Here is a 20,867-nt window from a genome sequence, read left to right on the forward strand (position 1 = left end):
TCAACCATTTCGGCGCAATTAAAAAACGCGTGTTTTCATACTTGTGGGACCTCACAGCACAGGTGACAAATGTCCACAGAGAGGTAGAAGGAAGTGCGAAAGGTCCTAAAAGTGATCAGAATGAAATATATGTAGTTCGTTCTAAGTTATCTGCATAAAAAACATAAAAACATAAAAATTGAAAAAATACCCGATTTTGTCACTGTCCCGTTTTTGTCACCTCTAAATTCATCATGGGGGTGACAAAATCGGGTCATTACTGTATTTCTATGTTAATCTGACAATCATTGGGGCCAAATCGAGCCCGTTGATTAATAATAATTAATAAATAAATAAATAAATAAAAGGGTAAACTCATTGAAGAGTGAAGTAAAGCAGCACTTTTATTCGCAAACGTTGAAGTGGCTACCAGGGTCTATGTACACTATTACTAAGGTACGGCAAACGCGGCACGTTTGTGTTTGTGTAATATGCAGTATAGGTGTGTTAGTGTCATGTTTATGCGTTTTTTATACCCGTAGAATAGTGCGAGATTGACGTCACCTCTGCTGTATACATTATTTGCGCTGCTAACACAAACAGTACGTTCTAGGGTACCTTGCTCCATACCTCTATACTAATTCACATCGTACTAGGGTAGGGTTCAGGGCATGCTGAATAACAATAACATGCAGCTATTTTAAAATGTCCGTTAAAAAAAATCACAAATGGAGGGCTCCTTGACTGTTCTGCTATAAGAAAAAAATATTTCGAAGTTTCTATTTAGAATACAAAAATAAATTCGATAAATTGAGATTTTTTATTTATTGGTTTTACCGCTTCCGTCCGTTCTATGGTTACACAGAGACCGTTGTTATAACGGTTCCGTTGCAGAAATAGTCCACTTTTAGTGCATATAGTGACATTGCAGTTGAGCATGTCGGGCTTTCCTAATTTTTTAAATCCTTTGCTTGACAGCCGCATATTGAACTGAACATAGTAATGATAGACAGGCTTAAATATTGTAGGCTATTTTTGCCGTGTTTGTTCTGAATTCAAACATTTTAATTGTAAGTAAAATAGACTTTCTATCGACAATTAATTGGTATAAATTATTAGTTATATAAATCTACTTTCTTCTAGCCTTACAAACGCAAATCTACCAGTCTTTCACACGCTTTCACGCTAGGTATATTTTTTACGCCTATTCAATTCATTCTAATGTCACTAAGCAAACTGTTCTGACCTTTCATGCACTGCTATTTAATACTACTACTATTTACAACTAACTGTTCAAAGCGCACGTCGCGTTTCCGAGTAGATTATCCTATTCTTCTGGTGCCGTTTTGAGTTCCCATCCTATTCACAGCGTAGTTTTGTTTTATTGAAATGCGTCGTTTGACCAAACCCACTTCGTACTGCTAAAACTAAACGAGGGACGAAAGATTGAGGTATCCAAGATGTACATACGCGCAGAAAATCAGGTTCCGTTAACCCTCTGGTTTATTCCGAGGCAAACCAAACATAATAATGATAATGAGCATCCTTCATCTGCTTCATGGCTTAATAAATTAGTTTTTAAAATATCTAGCATTTTGATGTAAAAAACTATGTTCACTAACTCCGCGAGTTTTGCTCTTATAACCGGCAGAACTTTAGTAGATTGCTTTCTATATATCAATTATATAGCGCAGGAATTATTCACAGGAGTACACGTGTTGAAGTACACATATATTACAGAAGCACACAGTCCGCGTGACCCGATTTTAGGAATTGGCTGGTGGCGGAGGCCTTCGCTCATACTCGCTCCGTCCACTGCCAGCGCTGCTACCACCAGTCCGATAGTCCATAAATTCGGGTCCACCAGGACCACCCCCTGACGGTCCTCCGCTACCCCGATCATAGCCTGCTGCGTATCGATATGGATTATCGCCCGGAGGATAGTAGCCACCCGGTGGCATACCATAATGGTTGCTGGAGTAACCTCCTGGCGGTGGTGGATATCTATCAAAATAAAAATAATAACAAATTTGCCTTCCCAAGTATTAAAAATTAATTTAACCTTCGTTTATCCTTGTACTGTCGATCACCCCGATCTCGATCTCGATGGTCGCGGTGGTAATTCGAGGGAGGGTGGCGATTGTAACCGTCATATCGATCACGTTTGTGATCACTGAATCTGTAAATTAAGATAAGAGATAAATGTAAATCTCCTTAGGAAATTCGTCAACTCCAGAAAAAAGCTTTGAACTTACCGATCGCGACCGCTCCATCGATCATCCGGATATGGTCCACCACGTCCTCCTCCTTCCGGATACATTCCACCGCGCATACCTTGCGGTGTTCCCGGCGCACCGCCCCGAGGAATTGCTCCTCTCATAGTACCCGTACGATCTGGATAATCATCCCATTTTTTGTCACGATCTCGAATTGTCCTAAACAACGATAGAGACTGAATTAAAAAAAATACTGTCGAAAATCAATCGTTCAAACTTACCTTCCGTCACCATGCAGCCGCTTGTACTCTTTACTGTTCTCATCGAGCTCTCCTTCCTCAAGCTTTCGTTTGACGTGCGGTGCATCGTCCTTCGCATCACCATCCTGTCCCAAATATCGTTCTCGTTCTTTTCGGTGATGCAAATCGCCATCCATTCCACCGGCATTACCTCGATCCGGTGCTCCCGTATTTCCGTGTAGCCGTTTCTTCTCTTTTCGTTCCCGCCGATCACTGCTGATTGATTTGTCCTTTTCCTGCTCAGCAAGTGGTGTCGTTACCATCATAGGAACATTTTGCCGGGTTTGCCCGTTATCTTTTTTACTTATTTTTTTAATTTTCCCTAAAGTCTGCAGCGCCTGCGGCGTCCCTGGAAGATTTTTTGTAACTTTCTCCGCTTTCTCTTTGGCCTCCTTGACCGGGGAGTTCTGGGCGGAACCCGGACCATCCTTGTGATGGTGATGATGATGATGGTGGTGGTGGTGATGGTGGTGATCTTTCTTCTTCTCCGCACTACTGCCGCTACCTCCGACAGCATCATCCACCTCTCCACCGCTGCGCTTCATTGCATGTTTGTAGAGTTTAAACAGTTTTTTGGCATCAAACTCTGTGAACTTTGATACGAAGTACCATAAATTACTTCGCCATTCTTTGATCTTTTCGGGATCTTTGTAGACCGCCAAACACTGGTTGATTTGGTTTCCAATACTGAGAAGACATGCTCGGGTCTGGTTGACCTGATCCTGCGGTGAAAGTGTTTGGTCTGGATTGTCCAGCGTCTTTAAAGCTTTTTTAACGGGACGCATCTTTTCCTTACATTCATTGAACACACTGGGATCTAGGTCACCTATAATATTTAACGCACAGGGCTCATTGTTGGCCGTGAAATGCATCGGGCCGGTATTCTTCTTCTTGTCCTTTTTGGTATCTTTAGTCTTTTCCCGTTTTTTACGCTCCTTCTTTTCTTTGTGCTCCTTGTGATCCTCCTTGGGGCCGTTGGAATTGATATCGTGATCATGATGGTGTGTGTCAGATTCCGACAGTTTCTTATTTTTACTAGAAGACACAGGAGTGGACAAATTTTTATCTTCCACTGAAGAGCCTTCATTTCCGTCTGCCTCCTGACACGATAGAGGTGATTGAACAATTGGAGCTGACAAAGCTTTTCCTTCGCCTCGCGGCTTTCGTTGTTTGCGTGGTTTTTTACCAATCCCTTTTTTCAGCTCGAGATTCTTCCGAATTATTTTCAGCAAGTATTCCGCTCGAGATTGAAGATGTTTCGCCTGCGGTTTTTTCGAGCCATCATTTGCTAAAATTTTATCACCCAGACTCAACGAATCCTCCAGTTTCATTGCTTCCCATGAACCAATACCGAACTGATAGATTCCACGGAGCAATCGTGAGTCATCTTCACTAGTCCACTCTACGTCGAAGTTCGCCGGGCGCGTTTTGATGTTCAAAACCCATTGCGAACGTTCGTTGGCATCAACAGGTAAGACGTCATCAAGCGGTTGCAACTCTTCGACACATTGGAGCAACGTTTTGACGTTAAAGGAGACACCACCAAAGCGGATCGAAAAGGCAGCGCGGGGTCCCCGTTTAGCTTTTTCTTCCGTTGAGTTTTTATCCTTCTCGTCATTTTCCTTTGAATGCTCCATAAATTGGACACATCGTTCCTGCAGCAGTTCACCCACTCGTTTTAGTTCCGAGAGAGGTTTTTCCTGCAACTCTGCGTCGATTGCGATAGCCTCTAACCGTTTCAGTGGCGCTGGGAATTTTTTATAGCTCTTAATAAACCTTCTGAGCTCAGTGTCAGTGAAGCCGGAGATTTTCTCCTTGTTTGAGGGTCTACCTCGGCCACCCGCCTTCTTACTGGGTTTGCCATCCTCACTAGCCTCAGACTCCTCGCCACTTTCGTCCTCAGCGGTTCGTTTTTTACGCTTCTTGCCACTACCTTCTTCATTAGCTTGATTGATTTGCTGAAGAGTTTTGCGCCTTGGCGGTAAATAAAGGTCATTCAGCTCTTTGCTCCGCTCCTCTGCTTCAATAAGCTCACGATAGTTTTGCGGAATAATCTCATCCCAGTCTTTAGTGTCAGCATCTTGTTCAGCTTCATTAGGTGGGTTTACCGGTTTTCGCATTGCCGAGGTTTCCTTTTCCTCGTCAAAATCAAACGTCGTTACGTTAAACGCCGACAGAAGTTCGTCACCGGGCATATCAGGCGCCTCATCGCGCGTCTCTGCTCGCTTGAGAATTTCATCAATATCACATACAAGTTCGTCATCTCCATCTTCGTCCTCTTTGAACAATTCCTCCGCACCAAACTTCAGAATCGCCGATAGCTCGTCCTTGTTGAAGGGATTACTCGTATTATTGGCTCCATTTTTGTCAAGTACTGTTCGCCCAGTTGTGTCCATTCGCTGGATCACCAAGTGATCGAGAACCATTTTCTTCTTTGCACGTTCCACAATGTCCTCTTCAACGGATCGGGCCGTAACCAAGCGATAAATATTGACCTGATTTTTCTGCCCTATCCGATGAGCACGAGCTTGGGCTTGTAAGTCATTCTGCGGATTCCAATCGGAATCAAAAATGATTACCGTATCAGCCGTAGCCAGGTTAATTCCCAGTCCACCAGCTCGGGTAGACAAAAGAAAACAAAAATCGGTCGAGCCCTCGGCATTGAAATGATCCAACGCTTGCTTTCGCAATTCACCTTTTATACTACCATCCAGCCGCTGGAAGGAAAAATGCCTCTTCTGCAAATATTCCGCCAGGATGTCCAACATCCGAACCATCTGCGAGAAGATCAACACTCGATGACCGGTTTCCTTCAGCCGACACAAAAGCTTATCCAGCAAAACCAGCTTGCCGGAGCCCTTAAGCAACTGTACCACCACATCGTCCTGATTGGCTGTTTGTGACTCAAACTCGGTAGGCCTTGTCAAAAGTGCATGATTGCAACACTTCTTCAGTTCAATCACAATGTTCAGGAATGTATTAATGGAACCTTTCATTCCCTTACGCAGGGCGTCGAAGTTCTTCGTCAAAATCCAACGATAGTACTGTCTTTGTATCGAAGTCATTTCTACCCTTAGGATCTGTTCCACCTTCGCGGGTAAACTCTTTTCAACATCCTTTTTCACACGCCGCAATATATACGGTTCCAGTTCCTTATGGAGCTTCGTGTACGATTTATCGTTGGTAGTATTGCCATAGTTCCGTTCAAACGTTTCCCAAGAGTCGAATTTATTCGGCATAATAAAATGCAGAAGAGCCCACAGTTCTTTTAGGGAATTTTGCAGTGGTGTCCCGGTAATTAGTAACCGGTAGTTGGTGTCGAATTCTTCCAATGCTTTGTACAGTAGTGAATCGTCGTTTTTCAACCGATGTGCTTCGTCAACAAGTAACGCTGCCCAGCTTAGACTGCCGAGAAATGTTTTGTCCTTCAGCAGAATTTCGTAAGTAGTTAAAATTGCATTGAACTTCAGTTTTTGATTGTTCACAAAACACCATTCATACTGCCGAATAATTTCTCGTGACGCCACATCACCCAGATAGGTAACGACATTCATTTCCGGTGCCCAGATCGCGAATTCTCGTTGCCACGCTGTCATTGTGCTAAGCGGCACGACGCACAGGAACGGTCCATAGAGTTGCTGCGCTTTGAACAAATAGTACAGGAAGCAAATGGTTTGAATTGTTTTACCCAAACCCATTTCATCCGCCAAAATCACTGAGTTTTCCTTGCACCACGTGAGAATTAGCCAATTTAAACCGTCCATTTGGTAATCTCTTAATTTCAAACCGCGGTCTTCCCCAAGATATTCCGGTTGACTTTTTAGATGGTGAAATTTTGGTCGATATTTAATAACCTTACAATGTTTGGAAGGCGTCCGGCGACTATCTTCACGTTCCTGGAATTCTTCCAGCTTTTTACTCCACTTTTTTGATAGCAAACTGGCATCCTCCCAAGTAGAATCAGCGTAGGGAAGCGATTCCCACTTGCACAGGTAATCTATTCCACCTTCCGGTTTTTCGACCTGGGCAATCACGCGCTCCACGTTGTAGTAACTTTTGAGCAAATCTTGCTGTAATTCCTGTTGACATTCGTAATAGTCGATATCTTCCGGTCCAGCTTGATGTTTTCGCCAGTACTCAATGTCTATTTCTCGCTTGATGTAGTTCTCCAGTTTTTTCATTCCTTTCACTTTTTGTTCCTTTAGCGATTCCTCAGATTCCCACGTACAATGTAGATAGGACCAACCGGTCCATTTAATCAGATACTGCTGTTCGGTATTTCCGGCCTCGTTCGACTCAGCCTCCTCGTTTGGATCACCACTTTCTTCTACGGAATAACAAGTGGTTGCCGCTCCGGTTGCACCTTTTCTACCTATCCGTTGGCCGATTATTCGCTCGATCGTTTCAGTCTTCTCGTCTTCAGCGGCAGCGGCAGCAGCTGCTTCCGCCTGCTCAGCATCTATTTCCAATAGATCCTCACTATCAGTCTGCTCTTCGCCGCTCTCCTCCTTATAGCTAACAGCTGTTTTTCTACGATTCCTACCCTGGCGGGAATTTTCCCCGCTATCACCGCTTCCCTCATCAGACGTATAGGCAGTGCGTTTCTTTTTCTTCGCTTTCGGCTTCGGTGGTGGTGCAGCACGCTTTTTGGCCGGTGCCCGGCGGGCACCGTAGCTGCCATCACCGGCATCCGAGCTGTCCTGCTCGCTGACATCGCTTTCGTCCTCCGAGGTATCCGACTTCCAACGACTGCTGAAACGAGAATTCAAATCGCAAAAAATAAGATAACAGTTTAAACTGGCGAACGCTTTTGTTCGGCAGACGTAGATTCTCAGTTTAATTATAGCCTCATATGTCGTCATAGCGAGAGAGAAAAAAAAACTCGATTCTGCGCAGTACAGAGCGTGAAAATTTTCTAGAACAACCGGTGGAATGAAAGTGCACTTCACGCTTTGCTGCTATAGTTTGTGAAATTATTAAAAGTCTATCAATTTTAAAATGAAATTCGAGTTGTTAAATGTAGTATTACAAATTCCGACTAAAACCGATAACAGAAAAAAGATGAAATAAGTAAAAATTTATGATTTAATTTAATCATATTGATGAAGTTTTTTATTTCAATAACCCGTTTTACGTAATGCAATAGTTAGATAACAAATAATGCAAATAGCAGAAAACGCAAGCATTATTTGCTGTCTTGAAACAAATTGAAACTAATCTCGAAGTTATCTTATCACTAACCTGGTAGACATCTTTGATTTTCTCGTTTTTCTTAGGAACAAACCTCGAATCAATACTACTAGGTACCAACAATGCGGATGGCTTGCAGCAAACTGCGAGCCAGTTGAAGGCCAGTATCTTACACTACCAGCTGAATATAAAACCATACATTACACAGTACAGGACGCATTTTAGAAGTTGCACCACAGTACGTTATTTCAGCGCAAATTTATCCTCTAGATGCCTATGACAGGGTCATAAAATATGGTACACTACATGTGAAATACTACGGTTTCTTATCAGTGAAATGGTTCAAAAAGCACGTCCTAATTTCACTAACAATCATGCCAAACTATACACTTTGCTTTAACATAATTTTTAAACAAAATGGTGGAAGTTTATACGCGAAGCATCCAGTTTGCCAGTGTTTTGCCTAATGTCTACTGGTCTTATGATGACAAAACTGAAGAAATGGGAACAATCTTACGCCAATTTTTAGTTAAATTGGAGTTTGTTTTTAAATATATCGGTACTGGGGACAAGACAGCTACTCGAGGCAAAAGGGCTGTTCTTCAGTTGCACGCGAAAACAACGTATTTACCTGTTATGGAATGTGTTGCTGTTTATTTAAAATCTGGTAATACATAGAATGGTATTTAACCACCGTTACAATGCGAAAAGAATGAGAGAGCAATAAAATACGTGCTGATGAGTCAAACTATAGTTGAAGTTGACGTTGGAATTCATATCCTTAGAGAAATTAATCTGATAACCGACGAAAGCGGCACTACATGGGCGTAATCCAGCCAGAAATGACAATTCCCAGAAAAATAACTTGAAGAAAAGCGATCCTTGGTTGCTCCTTTGCGGAACGCCAAATATATACTATACTAGGTTTGGAATAATCGTCGTTTGAAACAGATACTATCGCTTCACTGGATAATTTCAAGGATTTGGGAGGAGGAGAAACTACCGGAGGAGTATATGGAAGATGTCCAATCTATCAAAAGAGGTGTTTGGATAGATTACTATAATTACCGCGCAATTACGCTGATCAACGCCACCTACAAGATGCTCTCTCAGATTTTGTTACATCGTCTATCCCCAAAAGCAAAGGAATTCGTAGGGCAGTATCAGGCGGGCTTTATGAGGGTCCGTGCTACTACGGATCAAATATTTACTCTCCGACAAATCCACCAGAAATGTCGGGAGTACAACGTGCCCACGCATTCTTCGTGGATTTCAAGGCAGCATACGATACAGTCGAACGCGAACAGCTATGGCAGATAATGCACGGGTACGGGTTTCTGGACAAATTGACGCGGCTGATCGAAGTTACCATGGAGCTAGTGATGTGCTACGTGTACGTTTCGGGGGCACTCTCGAGTCCTTTCGAATCGCTATTGAATGCAAACGGGCATCGAAACGAGAGGAACGATCTTCAGCAAGAGTAGCCAACTCCTAACCTTCGCAGACGAAATCGACATCATTACTAAAAACCTTGGGGCGGCGAAGGCAATCTACGCCAGACTAAAAACGGAGGCTAGGAGGATTGGGTTACAAATCAATGCGTCGAAAGCAAAATATATGATGGAAAGAAACCCCAGAGATAGCAACGATTGCCTCCCACGGACAGTGACTATTGACGACGATGAACTGGAAGTGGTTAACGAGTTCGTAAACATGAGATCCCTGGTCACCGCCAACAATAATACGAGTAAAGAGATGCAACGACGCATCCAAGCTGGAAGTGGAGCCTACTTCGCCCTCCGTAGTACGCTTCGATCAAGGAGCATACGCCGCCGCACAAAGCTGACGATGTACAAAACGCTACTCAGACCGGTAGTCCTCTACGGACTGGACACAGTAACTTTGCTTACGAAACACATTGGTGCACTTGCCGTATTTGAACGAAAGGTGTTGCGGACTATTTTTAGTGGAGTACAAACGGAGAGCGGAGTGTGGCGTAGGCGTATGAACCAAAAGTTGCAGGTACTACTTGGAGAACTTCCAATCGTACACCTGCCGAAAGTTGGTATGCTACGGTAGGCCGGCCACGTCGCAAGGATGCCGGACGAGTCTGCAGTGAAATCCGTTCTCTTCATGAACCCCACCGGCACCAGGAATAGAGGAGCCCAACGTGCTAGATAGCTCGACCATGTTGAAACCGGCTTGCGTGTGTCGAGACGCTCAACGAATGGGCGACGAGCAGCCTAGAGCCGAGTACGGTGGAGAGGAATTCTTGATACAGCAAGAGCCACTCCGGCTCTCGGCTGGTAGAAGTAAGAAGTATTAAGTCTCAGTTTGACATATAAAATACGATCAGCTGCCCCTTGTGCTAGATGACTGGACTAGAGCGCAGCTGACTTGCGGGTAAAGGGACGCTCAAGAAATTTGCGAAGCTTACATGGACCGAGTGGAGTGGAGATGAGGTCCTGATACAGCAATAGCCACCTAGGACAACCACCCACCTTAAAACACCAGGGATCAGAAAAACACCGACCTGCATTTACACGAGGGCTTATCATTTACACGGCGTACCAGCGCACACACTGGTAAACTCTAAATATAGCTCATTAGTATTATTCTCACTACCTGTGTTTAATACCTTCGGTAGGCACCAGAGCCGGGTGCTCTTGGCCTTATCAAAACACTGTAGCCAAATGTTTTCGATTATCAGCATTCGTATTGAGACACCTGCCTATTACCTTTTCTCAGCAGCCTGGTAGCTGAATGAAATAATAAGGGAAATACGGAAAAATGGTACAAGAAAATGCCGATAGACGCCTATTAATCCGAAATACTATGAAGTTACAAACAAACCGTTTGCGTTTACTGAAGGACGAGTATTTAAATTGAAATAAGTTCATGAAAAAATTGTTAAAACGTCCAAAACCAGGTTATCGAAATTCGCTCAGCAGAAGTCTAAATAATTTGGTACGACTTAAATCTCAGGTTGATCTAGTGCGAAGACGATAGAGCCTCTCAATTTATTGGGGACATCAATATGCAACTATTTGAAGTCACTAATGTTTTACACGATTATAAAGAACGTGATACTTGAGCCAAACATGCTGATACTGCTTGGTTACATCTATCAGCATTTGCGGTGCGAACAGTACACTCTCTCATCAATCTCACACCTTCGTCAATAGAATTCGATTACATTCTAAGTCTACCTGACAGCAACAAATTGCCACTGAATTTAGTTGGAAGACCACACATGTTCTGATAGTATACCAGAACTTGGTATTTCATATTTTTGTATTAGACATAGAAAAAAGGAGCATGGCGATGGATTATGTACATTTGGATCAGTCGTTTACAGACAGCGAAATCAGCCGCTTCATTGCGCTCCTGCGTCACGATTGCAGTAGGCAGTGCTGTAGGTAAATAAAGTGTTAATTTATGTATTTTAGGAATAGATGTGTATGTTTGCACATTAATCCATACAAAAAATTAGGATTCGCAGGATCGATTCTTTATATCAGAATGGCGTTGACACAAAAAGCTGGACGTCGGCGAGGAAGACAGGAGAAAAAAACAAGAACCTCTATGAAACCTACCCCAAAGCTGCTCTTGCGTCAATTACCTACTTTTGACATTGTAGATTTTGCGTACAGTTATTTGTGCTTACTCCAGGCAGAGATTGGCAAAGGCAGTTATCTTGAGCATAACAAATGGCAAGAAACGGGCATGGAAAACCACGTGCATAACGAATAGGTTTACCATAAGTTCCGTGAAGCTGTTTGTATAATGGAAATAATACTAATAGCATCTTCAAGTAAGTTCCACGAAGGAACTTACGTTTTTCTTCCAGTCTTCAATCCTCTTACAACCTTAAATTGCTTCAGTTCAGCTGATGTCAGTCTTATTGCGTCATCGTCATCGTGAATTGCTGGCTTTAGTTATCAGAAGGTCGCATAATTAACCTTTTTACACAAATTTTGCGACCTTTTGAAAACTAAAGCCTGATTTGTGAAAATGCTGCGTGGTGAATGACCAAATGGTTAAATCCACATTAGAATAAAAATTAGAAAAAAATACACCCTAAAGGAACATAGTAAGTAAAATGAAACTCTAGCGATGTCGTTAAAAAACGCGTTTTCTACGAAATTTGTGATGTAAAAAATACGCATGATAATCAATTAATCTATGATAATGTATCTATGAAAACTACGTTTTGTTTTGCTTTTGATAGATAACTGGTTGATTTTCCAGCATCGTTGGACAGATTGTATTTTTGATCTCAAGTCAGTATCGCACTCAACAACCTGACATTCCAGTACCAGAACGAAGTACACTCGAGATGCTTTTACGTGAGACATAGGGTTCCAACTTGTCTATGAAATCCCGCTTTTTTGCAATACCGGTTTCTTACGGAAAATCATTTTAAAAAGGGATGGAAAACTAATGATTTTAATCAAATAAGCTCACAGATTTCGCCACACGCTCAGATCACGATCCGTACAGATCATGACAAATAGTGAACCTTTAGCTTTTCACAAAACTTTATTCTTTTAACAACTCGTAGCAGTCGATCGTAATGTAATGTTAAATTTCACCTAGCTGCAAGAAAAAAGGTTACTCATGTTGTTTGTATTGAGATTCACGCGCTGTACACAACGACAACCGATCATCTGTATCAATCAATCAATGAACGTGATCAAACATGAGGTTTGTCATAATCTGTACCGATCGCGACAAAATATTTGTCGCTTACAAGTGTGAACCTGAATGTCGATGAACCTGAATATGATCGCTCTCAAGTTCTTGATCGCAATTTTTTTCATACAAGGTTACAACTTTCGATTGATTATATTATTAATATTTTTTGAAACGATGGTTCTACAATTGATTGAGGGACGGTAGGGGAAAGTAATGGAAATTTTGGGAATGGAGGGGAAAGAGTGAACAGGGATGGGGGTTAATTGGTAGCTACGCCTAACAAGTTGTCGTTGTGACTCCTACCTTTTGTCCAATACTGGAAGGTGCATGGGACTAATCAAGCTATAATCAGAGATTATAACTGGATTTGAACCCATAACACCCGCCAGGGCATGTGGCTCGCTTATACACGTCTACCTTTGGACCATAGAGGCGCTGGGGATATTATTATGCTATCTGATGATCAGAATGCAATTTTAAAATTTTTCAGTATTATCACCAGAAGTTGTAAATGGAGGGGATCGCTCATCAACTCTTCCGGTTCACCTCTCTAGCATAAGGCAATAAGGAGCCACCTGTCACTGATTACCTGTTGTTCCACCTACCTAAGTGAAGCGTCTGCACTGAATTAACTCAGGTTGAAGTGTTCCGCCCACTATTATCACAGTAGCAATAGTGGCAGTAGCTGGGCAGAATGGACATGGACATAAGGACGGCAATGGGTACAGGACTAAGTCCCCCTCCTCTGCTTGCTGGCGCAAAACGATGAGCACGCGAACGCCAGACAGCTACAGCAACATCAATCGACAACAAGAAATCCCCACGAGACAAGGAAGACATGAAAGAAGCACATTGAGTAGGTATACAACTGTAATTAATATTGCGTTAAGATTTCATTAAGATTAAGATTTCAATTTTTTAATATATATTCCGTTTATAATACATTTCAGTAAGCAGATTCAATATTTTATGTAAGTAGGATGAAAGCAAAGCAAAGCCATGGGTATAAACGTCCTTAAGAACTTGACCCTCCTTTATCGACAGACTTCGCAGCCGGTTATTAGAGTACAGGAAAATTACGGGGCTAATGCAAAGATCCTACTGACTCTATAGCGGCACCGCCCAATCGAGATTCGAACATAAGACGACTGGCTTGTTAGGCCAGCATCGTACCTTGAGGCTAACTGGGCGGGCATATAAGTAGGGGAACCAACCTATTTGGATAATAAAATTTGAACACTTCCATAATACGTTGGTTACCCTATTATATCTTATACTCCCATTATTCAGTTATTAGTAAGTATTAGGTATTATACTCCCAATATCCATTTAATTATTTAAATCAATAACTATTTTGTCTCGTTAGAGTAAACCAAATACCCTCTATTCTATTATTTCACTTTCTATCTCCAACTATCCTCTGTAGAATGTAATGTATTTTTAAACATGAGATTGTTTCAACTTTTCAGTTTACATGACAATTTTCTGATTTCACAAGGAGTTTTTGAAAAAAAGATGAGACAAGCAGCAAGCGATCTAACCAATCAACAACGAACCAATTAGCTAGATTTATCCTTTGCCCGAATCAGTTGCTCAAGACTCCAGCTGTTAAAGAAACACCTTTATTTTTGTATCCGATTCTCGACAATCCGACGACTTTTTACTCCGGATATGAAACATTGTATTTCCCTTAATCCAACCAGTTTTTCGAAACTGCAGTACCCAAAAACGTTTTTACAAACTAGATGATCTGCATAATTTTCCATAACTTTCTATAAATTATGCCCCGAATTCTCCTATTCTCCTTCCAACTCCACGTTAAATTGAAGCAGGAACTCAACTTTTTAATAGCCTTCTCAATAGCATTTATGCCTACATGATTATTACTAAATTAAGAAGATTCAATGTGCACTAAATCACTAAATCTATATCTATTTTCCACGTGATTTTTCAGGTGTGATTAGGTATCTGGTACTCTATGCGTAAAGTTTAGCTCACTCTCAACGGTTACGCTAAATTTATTTAATTTTTCACAAAAAGAATGTATCATTGGCATTTCCCTCAATTGATCAAACGGGTACACCTGTAACCATTCAGTAACTCCATAAAATCATTCGATTTTATTCAACCCCCGGCCACTTGCTCCTTTAGGGAAAAATCCATACATGCAGTCTTCTATTTGGCGCTTAGAGCCCCCCCTAGTGAGTTGGTTGGTCCCATTATTGTAACTCTTTACCAAAACTGGGGAATCCGCTAATCGAACCAAGCTATAATGGAAATGGTACCCAATTGTGAGGTTTGAACTCGGTTATAATTGGCTTCCATTAGGACTTCGATCAACCCACGGATTCTCCAGTTTAGATAAAGAGGAGCTGTATAATGCTCCTCTTTATCTAAGCTGGCGAATCCGTGGATTGATCTTAATAAACGTTGCTTCAATGACTCTCTCTTACCCAATTTTCCGCTTTTTTCTTTACACGTCTTGCCTCCTCTGAGATGTTAAATGCACCTAAAAAGTTTGTGTAAAAGTTGCAAAAATATGTGTCTAACACTATTTGAGACTTTCCCCGCGGCGTTTTATGTAAATAACTTCCAACTTTTCAAATACCAACATTTTAGGGAATACAACTCAAGTAGCACCCTTTTCACAGCGATAAGTCGAATAAATTGAAGCAAATCTAGGCAGGTTGCACAGCTTTTTTGAGACAGTTTTAACACAAAAGAAACATGGAAATTAAATAAAAAGAAAACTTATCCAATTTAATTCTACTATGTATATTTTATTCTTGACAGATACGTATTTCGCCTACGACTTGCGGGCTTCCTCAGTGTCTGTTTTCGAACTAGGAAGCCTGCAGGTCGTAGGCGAAATACGAATCGGTCAAGAATAAAATATACATAGAATTAAATTGGATATGTTTTCTTTTTATTTAATTTCCAGGTTTCGTATTCTACTCCAAAATCTTCAGACAAAAGAAACAGGTAAGACATTTGGATCTGTTGAAATCAATCTTCAGTTGTATAAATACTCAGTAAAAGTGCTATGAACAGTAATACGAATTGACGTTTGGTCAGTACTTTTATCACCAATTTGCTATTTTTCACTGAAGTTTAATTTTATGCGAGAAAACTAAGTTGCAAGTCATTGGTCATGTCATATTGGGCACCATTTCCATTTTTGAGCCAAACACAAAGAGTTAGCATATAATTCCGATAAAACAATCGTTATTGATGTTAAAAGCTAACGATATAGAACCATGAGACGTGCCTAGGCAAAAGAACAGATAATGGTGCCTGTGGAATAGCACACAATGGAAGGAAATCATGACAACAAGGAGATAATAGGAGACCTACCTTTTCTTTTTCCGGGCAGGTGCAGTGGCCGCTGACTTCCGTTTAGCTTGCGCCGCCGCAGCTTTCTTTCGCGCGTTGTTCCTACGGTTATTAGCAGCGTAGTCCTCATCCTGAGTACGACCGACCATGTGACAGTTGAAAAAGTAAACAAAAAACAAATTGAAGAAGAAAGTAACAATTTAATACAACCAATGATCTAAAGGGAAGGTAAATATTACATCGTAACTACTTTTTGAAGACTGCTCTTGCTGATCTTCGTCTGCATCGTTGTCCGAGTTTTCGCTGCCCGCTTCATCCTCGTCGTCCTCGTCATCCTGACTTTGACTGGCGTTGCTCGGTTTGCCGCTGTCTTCCGAATCGCTGTTGTTTTCTTCCGCGCTTTCATCCGAACCAGATTTGGAGTGCGCACTGCTGTGGCGAGACTTGTCACTATTGTTTATTTGATTGCTGCCTGAACCGACACCAGCGCCACCAGCACTGTGATCCGCCGTTGCTCCGGACGTATCGTTGTCGGATTCATCCTCATTGCCCGATTTACTTTCGTTGTGATCCGACGACGCAACATCGCCGTTCACCTCGGGCCGCCGCCGGCGGGTGCTGTCATTGTGCGCCGTATTAACGTTGCTACTGTTCTGCTCGTTATCGCTCGAGCTAGAACTGGACGAATCGGAACCGTTGTCGCTTTCCGAATCGGACGTGCCGGATTCACTTTTACTGTCGCTGCCGGACTCGTTCTCCGAATCGCTTTTGTCCTCTTTCGACTGTAATCATAAGAAAAGAAACAAACACACCCTCAGTGGATCTTAAAGACTGTTAACATGTTGTCATTACATGCTGGATAGTTGAAGAGAATAGAATATTTGTATTTGAATAATAAATTTTCCTGCCCACAAAATTCATCACAATAAATCCTAATGATGGCTGCAGTGACAATGCCCATATCGACTGCTAGAACAGCAGAATTTTAGTACTAAATCTACAATACTTTAGAATCAACGGCCAAGTCTATTTATAAAAAAACAGCCGAATTTCGCAAATGATTCAAAATAAACATTTGTTTTTTAAGCACTAATTTCACATTGATTCGAAATTAAATCACAGGACACTACAAAACACTAATTTATCCTTTTGTTATGTGTTTGAAAGGTTAAAATTGTGAAATAACACTACGCACCATCTCTGTTATAACAATTAGATCAAGAATGTAGAATCGAGGCGATTGACAATTGCAGCAAGAAATTCCCAGCAACTAAGAGTAAAGTTACATTGTCGTCTTGATTGTACATTCTGATCAAACCTGTTCTAACGGAAATCCTATTCTGATTATACATGTCAATAGGAATTCAGAATATGACTTTTTAACAGAACGACATTGATCAGAATGTAGAATCGAGACGTGTTTTTATGAGCATGGGCATAAGCATGAACTACCATACTCATCATAGTTGCAACTCCGTGATGAAGTCTGAGCTGATGATGTTGCACAGATGAAGAAGATGAACGATCAGTATTCGTTAAAGCATACGCCTCGATCGGAATTCAAAATGGAGACTTTGATGAGAAAAGCTTCGATCGAAATGTGGAGTCGAGTTTATTCTTAAGTACTGCGCATTGGTGCAGAATTGAAAGGTAGTATTAAACAATTCAGTGCAACGAATCTTCAAGTGTTGCCATTGAGGGATCCAACATTTTGCTTGTATTTCAATGAAGGATTAAGTCGTTTAAATTCGAAAGAATTTTTTCAAAATAACACAATCAGCCATAAAAGAGTAAACAATACTCACCAATTGCTTGGACTATATTCGTTTGGAGGTGGACAATTCTTTCAAATTTTATCTCATTTTCTACTCCTACGGCGTTGAAGTACTAGTTGCCTATTGGCTGCTACTCAGAAAGTTCACTCTTTTTTCGATGCAAAAGGTCTTTATTTTGTTATCGGTACTAAGTTGGGTTCGAACTTTTCACTGTATCACATTTAAACGAAGCTTAACAACAATATGATTCACAGTGATACACAAAATACCCCAAACAACTGTACTTTGAACTAATTTCGGTCAATTTTTATTCTTAGATGGCGCTTATATCAGCAAAAACAGAATAAAATGACAAGTATTATTGTACTACAATCGCAGCAACGATGAAAAACTTAAAAAAAAATTTTTTGCTCAAGTTTTTTAGCGATAAAACTATAAAAGTTAATCTATTAATATTTCCTTGAACTTTAAAAATAAGATAAATTAAAAATATAATATCTTAACACGAGATTCAAACGTGTGTTCAAAATTTTCTATCAACTGGAGGTACAATTTCATATCTTTGGTAAGGAATTAATTCTTTCTAAAAACTAAACAAGCCGTATTAAACAATGGTATCAACTTTATTTTGATCTGTTCGTAATTTCGCTCGTACTGATGGTGTCAATTATAAACTTTTGAAACATCTCAGAGCAGAACATGGGTTGGTACCTTAGCATATCGTTTCACAACGATTGCTGAAATGAAAAAAAGTTCCATCATGATAGTATATTAAATAGAAAATGCACCTCAGTTTAAACAATTTACAAACACTTACCGAAATACCAAATAGCTTCGATGGGAAATATTGGTAAAGATAAGGGCAAGTGCGCATTAGTTAGACTGGTCCAATTAGAAATTTATTGGTTAAATGAAATAAACAATATTACTTACCAAACTATCATCTTCCAACTGATTAGTTAAGTCAAGGCGGGATCTCAGCTGTTCCTTGCCATAATTTCGACGTTCAAATACATGCGAAGCTTCCGTTGATCCGGACAAGTCATTCGAACCCAATATCGGTTTATCCGTCTCGACGGAGGCCTTTCAAGTTGCAAGAAAACACGAAAAATCAATGTGGTAAATTGTACCCACATAGTAATATGAAACGTTTTATTTCACACATTTTAAAAAGCGCTCAACATTTCTTCGAAAAAGTGACACACTGGCGTGCTTACTTGTTGCTATTAACTACAAAAAACGCAGAATTAGCCCATTTCATAAAAAACAAAAAATATATAACATTTCATAAGTTTTATATTACAAATTGTGATATACTTTATAGAAAATCCAGCCAAAATTTTACATTTTCCTTACGAAATAACATAAAAATAATTTGTCTTTTTCACACAATCAATACCAAATAGTCTCGCGACCTTTTTATATAAACTTGTAAAGTCAGCAGCTAAATTATGCATGTTTTAGAGAATTTCACAAATAAACTAAGCATGTTTATTCGTAAAAAATGTGTTTCCTGAACTCGTTAGACTCTCACAAAGGTTTTGTAGGGCAATTTACAATATTATATCACAATTACCCACACATGGAGTACTAACTTGACCAATTTGAATACAATTTTCTACACTAATAGGACATTTCGGATACAATCACAAACTATACCTATTGCAAGAGCTGTTGCTTAACGAAAAACAGAACCGACACTTAGATAAAACACTCCGAACTGTCTTCCGATTACCACAAAACCAATTTGTCGATAAAGATGCAACGTAAACCCTTTCAAAATTAACACAATGTTCCGGAATTCACTGATATAATTTGCTAACTATTGTGAACTTAAATTCCCCTGAAAAATGGAACCAATTCGACCAGAGCCAGCTGCTGCGCAATAAGTGAAAAAACGTTTCTATTCGCACCAGGCTGGACAAAAACCATTCAAATAAGCCTATAAACAAACTTTCAATAACAAGAACCCAATAACACTCCGAAAATTCGGTGAAAATCCAGATTTCGATAGCTGGTATCATCATTTTCACTGCCAACACACTGATTACGTAATAGTGAAAAACACTGAAAAATGTTCGAAAATTCGATTCCGCAGCTTTAGATCGGTGGGTTATCCGGTATTATGCGTTCCGAAGCCAGACTAAAGTCCCAAAACGATCGAATGAATCGGTTTTCCTAGAATTTTTCAGCGACCGCGTGCTTCTCGAATTTTCCACGTGACGTGGCGTTTTTTCAACCGGACAAATTGTCCTAAAATCCTCAAAAAACGTAAGAATATCAATAAAGGAACCGCTTTTCTTAGTAATTATCGACCTGTTGGTATAAAAGCGCAATTTGCCAAAAAGGGTCCCCCTTCGATTTTGATGTTTCTGGGCTCGTTGGAATGGGAAAAGTCTTAGGAAGATTCTGAGGCGGTTTCCAGGGTGGAACACGATTCGGTTCCGGAGCAAATTGGCCATTTATCCCAGGGAAGCTTGATAAAACGCCTTCTGCAGCCTAAAACTTGACCATTTGCAATGAAAATCTCAACTTTGGCTGAAGCCAAGCCACGCCCTGGTGTTGCTCCCAAAGTGCGGAATGACTCCCGGAACATGAAAAACGGATTATTTTAACTAGAAACAGTTAATTAATCATATAAACTAGATATTTACCTGACTCATGATGAATTTTCGACTGTTTTTCTTTATAATATCTAAATGAAGTTAACACCACTTGAAGGGATTCACGTTTAGAAAATTACATTTGATCCAAATTGGCAAAAAACGCAAAAATCCGTGCAAAAATACCGTATTGAAACACAAAAAATGATTTTTTCATAATGTGCAAAATTTTCACCGCATTCGATCCGACGCCATTTTGGATAATTTTTGTCTAGGCAACGTAGCCAAGGAAAAATTTCTCTTCCTAACCCTTCACAATGCAAGAAAAAACACTGAACAGCACTAAATTCACGATTTGGAAGTTTCTAATTCACGTACTATCACTCGCGGTACCTGTGTTATTGTTTTGAGGGCGATTACAATCCCGGAGCGGATGGGATTGCAAAGAGCTTTTTTAGGCAGTACACACAGCACAAATTCGCGTTGCAGTTCACTTCAATGCGCCATCTTACAATGGCGAGTCAGCTCTGCCAGATTGCTCGACCAACCGACGAAAGAAAGAAAAACAGAGATGCCAGAAATCCTAGAACGGTTAAATGTCCTATGAACGAATGAATATCTCTGGATATTTACAAAAACCCTTTCGATTTTTACGATTTAATAAGAATTTTTAATATTAATACATGAACAATTTACCAAAATTACAACAAATCTGCATTTTGTAAAATTATTTATAAAAATTCTAAACAAAGATTGAAGAATATGCAAATCTGG

General features: G+C 40.5%; 1 protein-coding gene across 3 annotated transcripts; it reads right to left on the reverse strand.

Moving 5' to 3' along the window:
• Positions 1-790: 790 nt before the first annotated feature.
• LOC128739752 (chromodomain-helicase-DNA-binding protein 1) lies at positions 791-20,587 on the reverse strand. Of its 3 annotated transcripts, none has more exons than XM_053835250.1 (8): positions 20,145-20,587; positions 18,424-18,573; positions 15,955-16,497; positions 15,737-15,846; positions 2,477-7,243; positions 2,235-2,414; positions 2,042-2,158; positions 791-1,983 (listed from the first exon to the last, which is right to left on the reverse strand). In XM_053835250.1, the coding sequence occupies exons 1-8, from the start codon at positions 20,151-20,153 to the stop codon at positions 1,746-1,748; spliced, it is 6,114 nt and encodes a 2,037-aa protein (XP_053691225.1). In that variant the 5' UTR covers positions 20,154-20,587; the 3' UTR covers positions 791-1,745. The 3 variants fall into 3 exon arrangements, with proteins under 3 accessions (XP_053691225.1, XP_053691224.1, XP_053691226.1); XM_053835249.1 differs by having other exon boundaries at positions 2,477-7,246; XM_053835251.1 differs by lacking the exon at positions 18,424-18,573 and having other exon boundaries at positions 2,477-7,246.
• Between the last annotated feature and the right edge of the window lie 280 nt (positions 20,588-20,867).

The sequence above is a fragment of the Sabethes cyaneus genome, chromosome 3 (genome assembly GCF_943734655.1).
Source record: "Sabethes cyaneus chromosome 3, idSabCyanKW18_F2, whole genome shotgun sequence".
NCBI lineage: Eukaryota > Metazoa > Arthropoda > Insecta > Diptera > Culicidae > Sabethes > Sabethes cyaneus.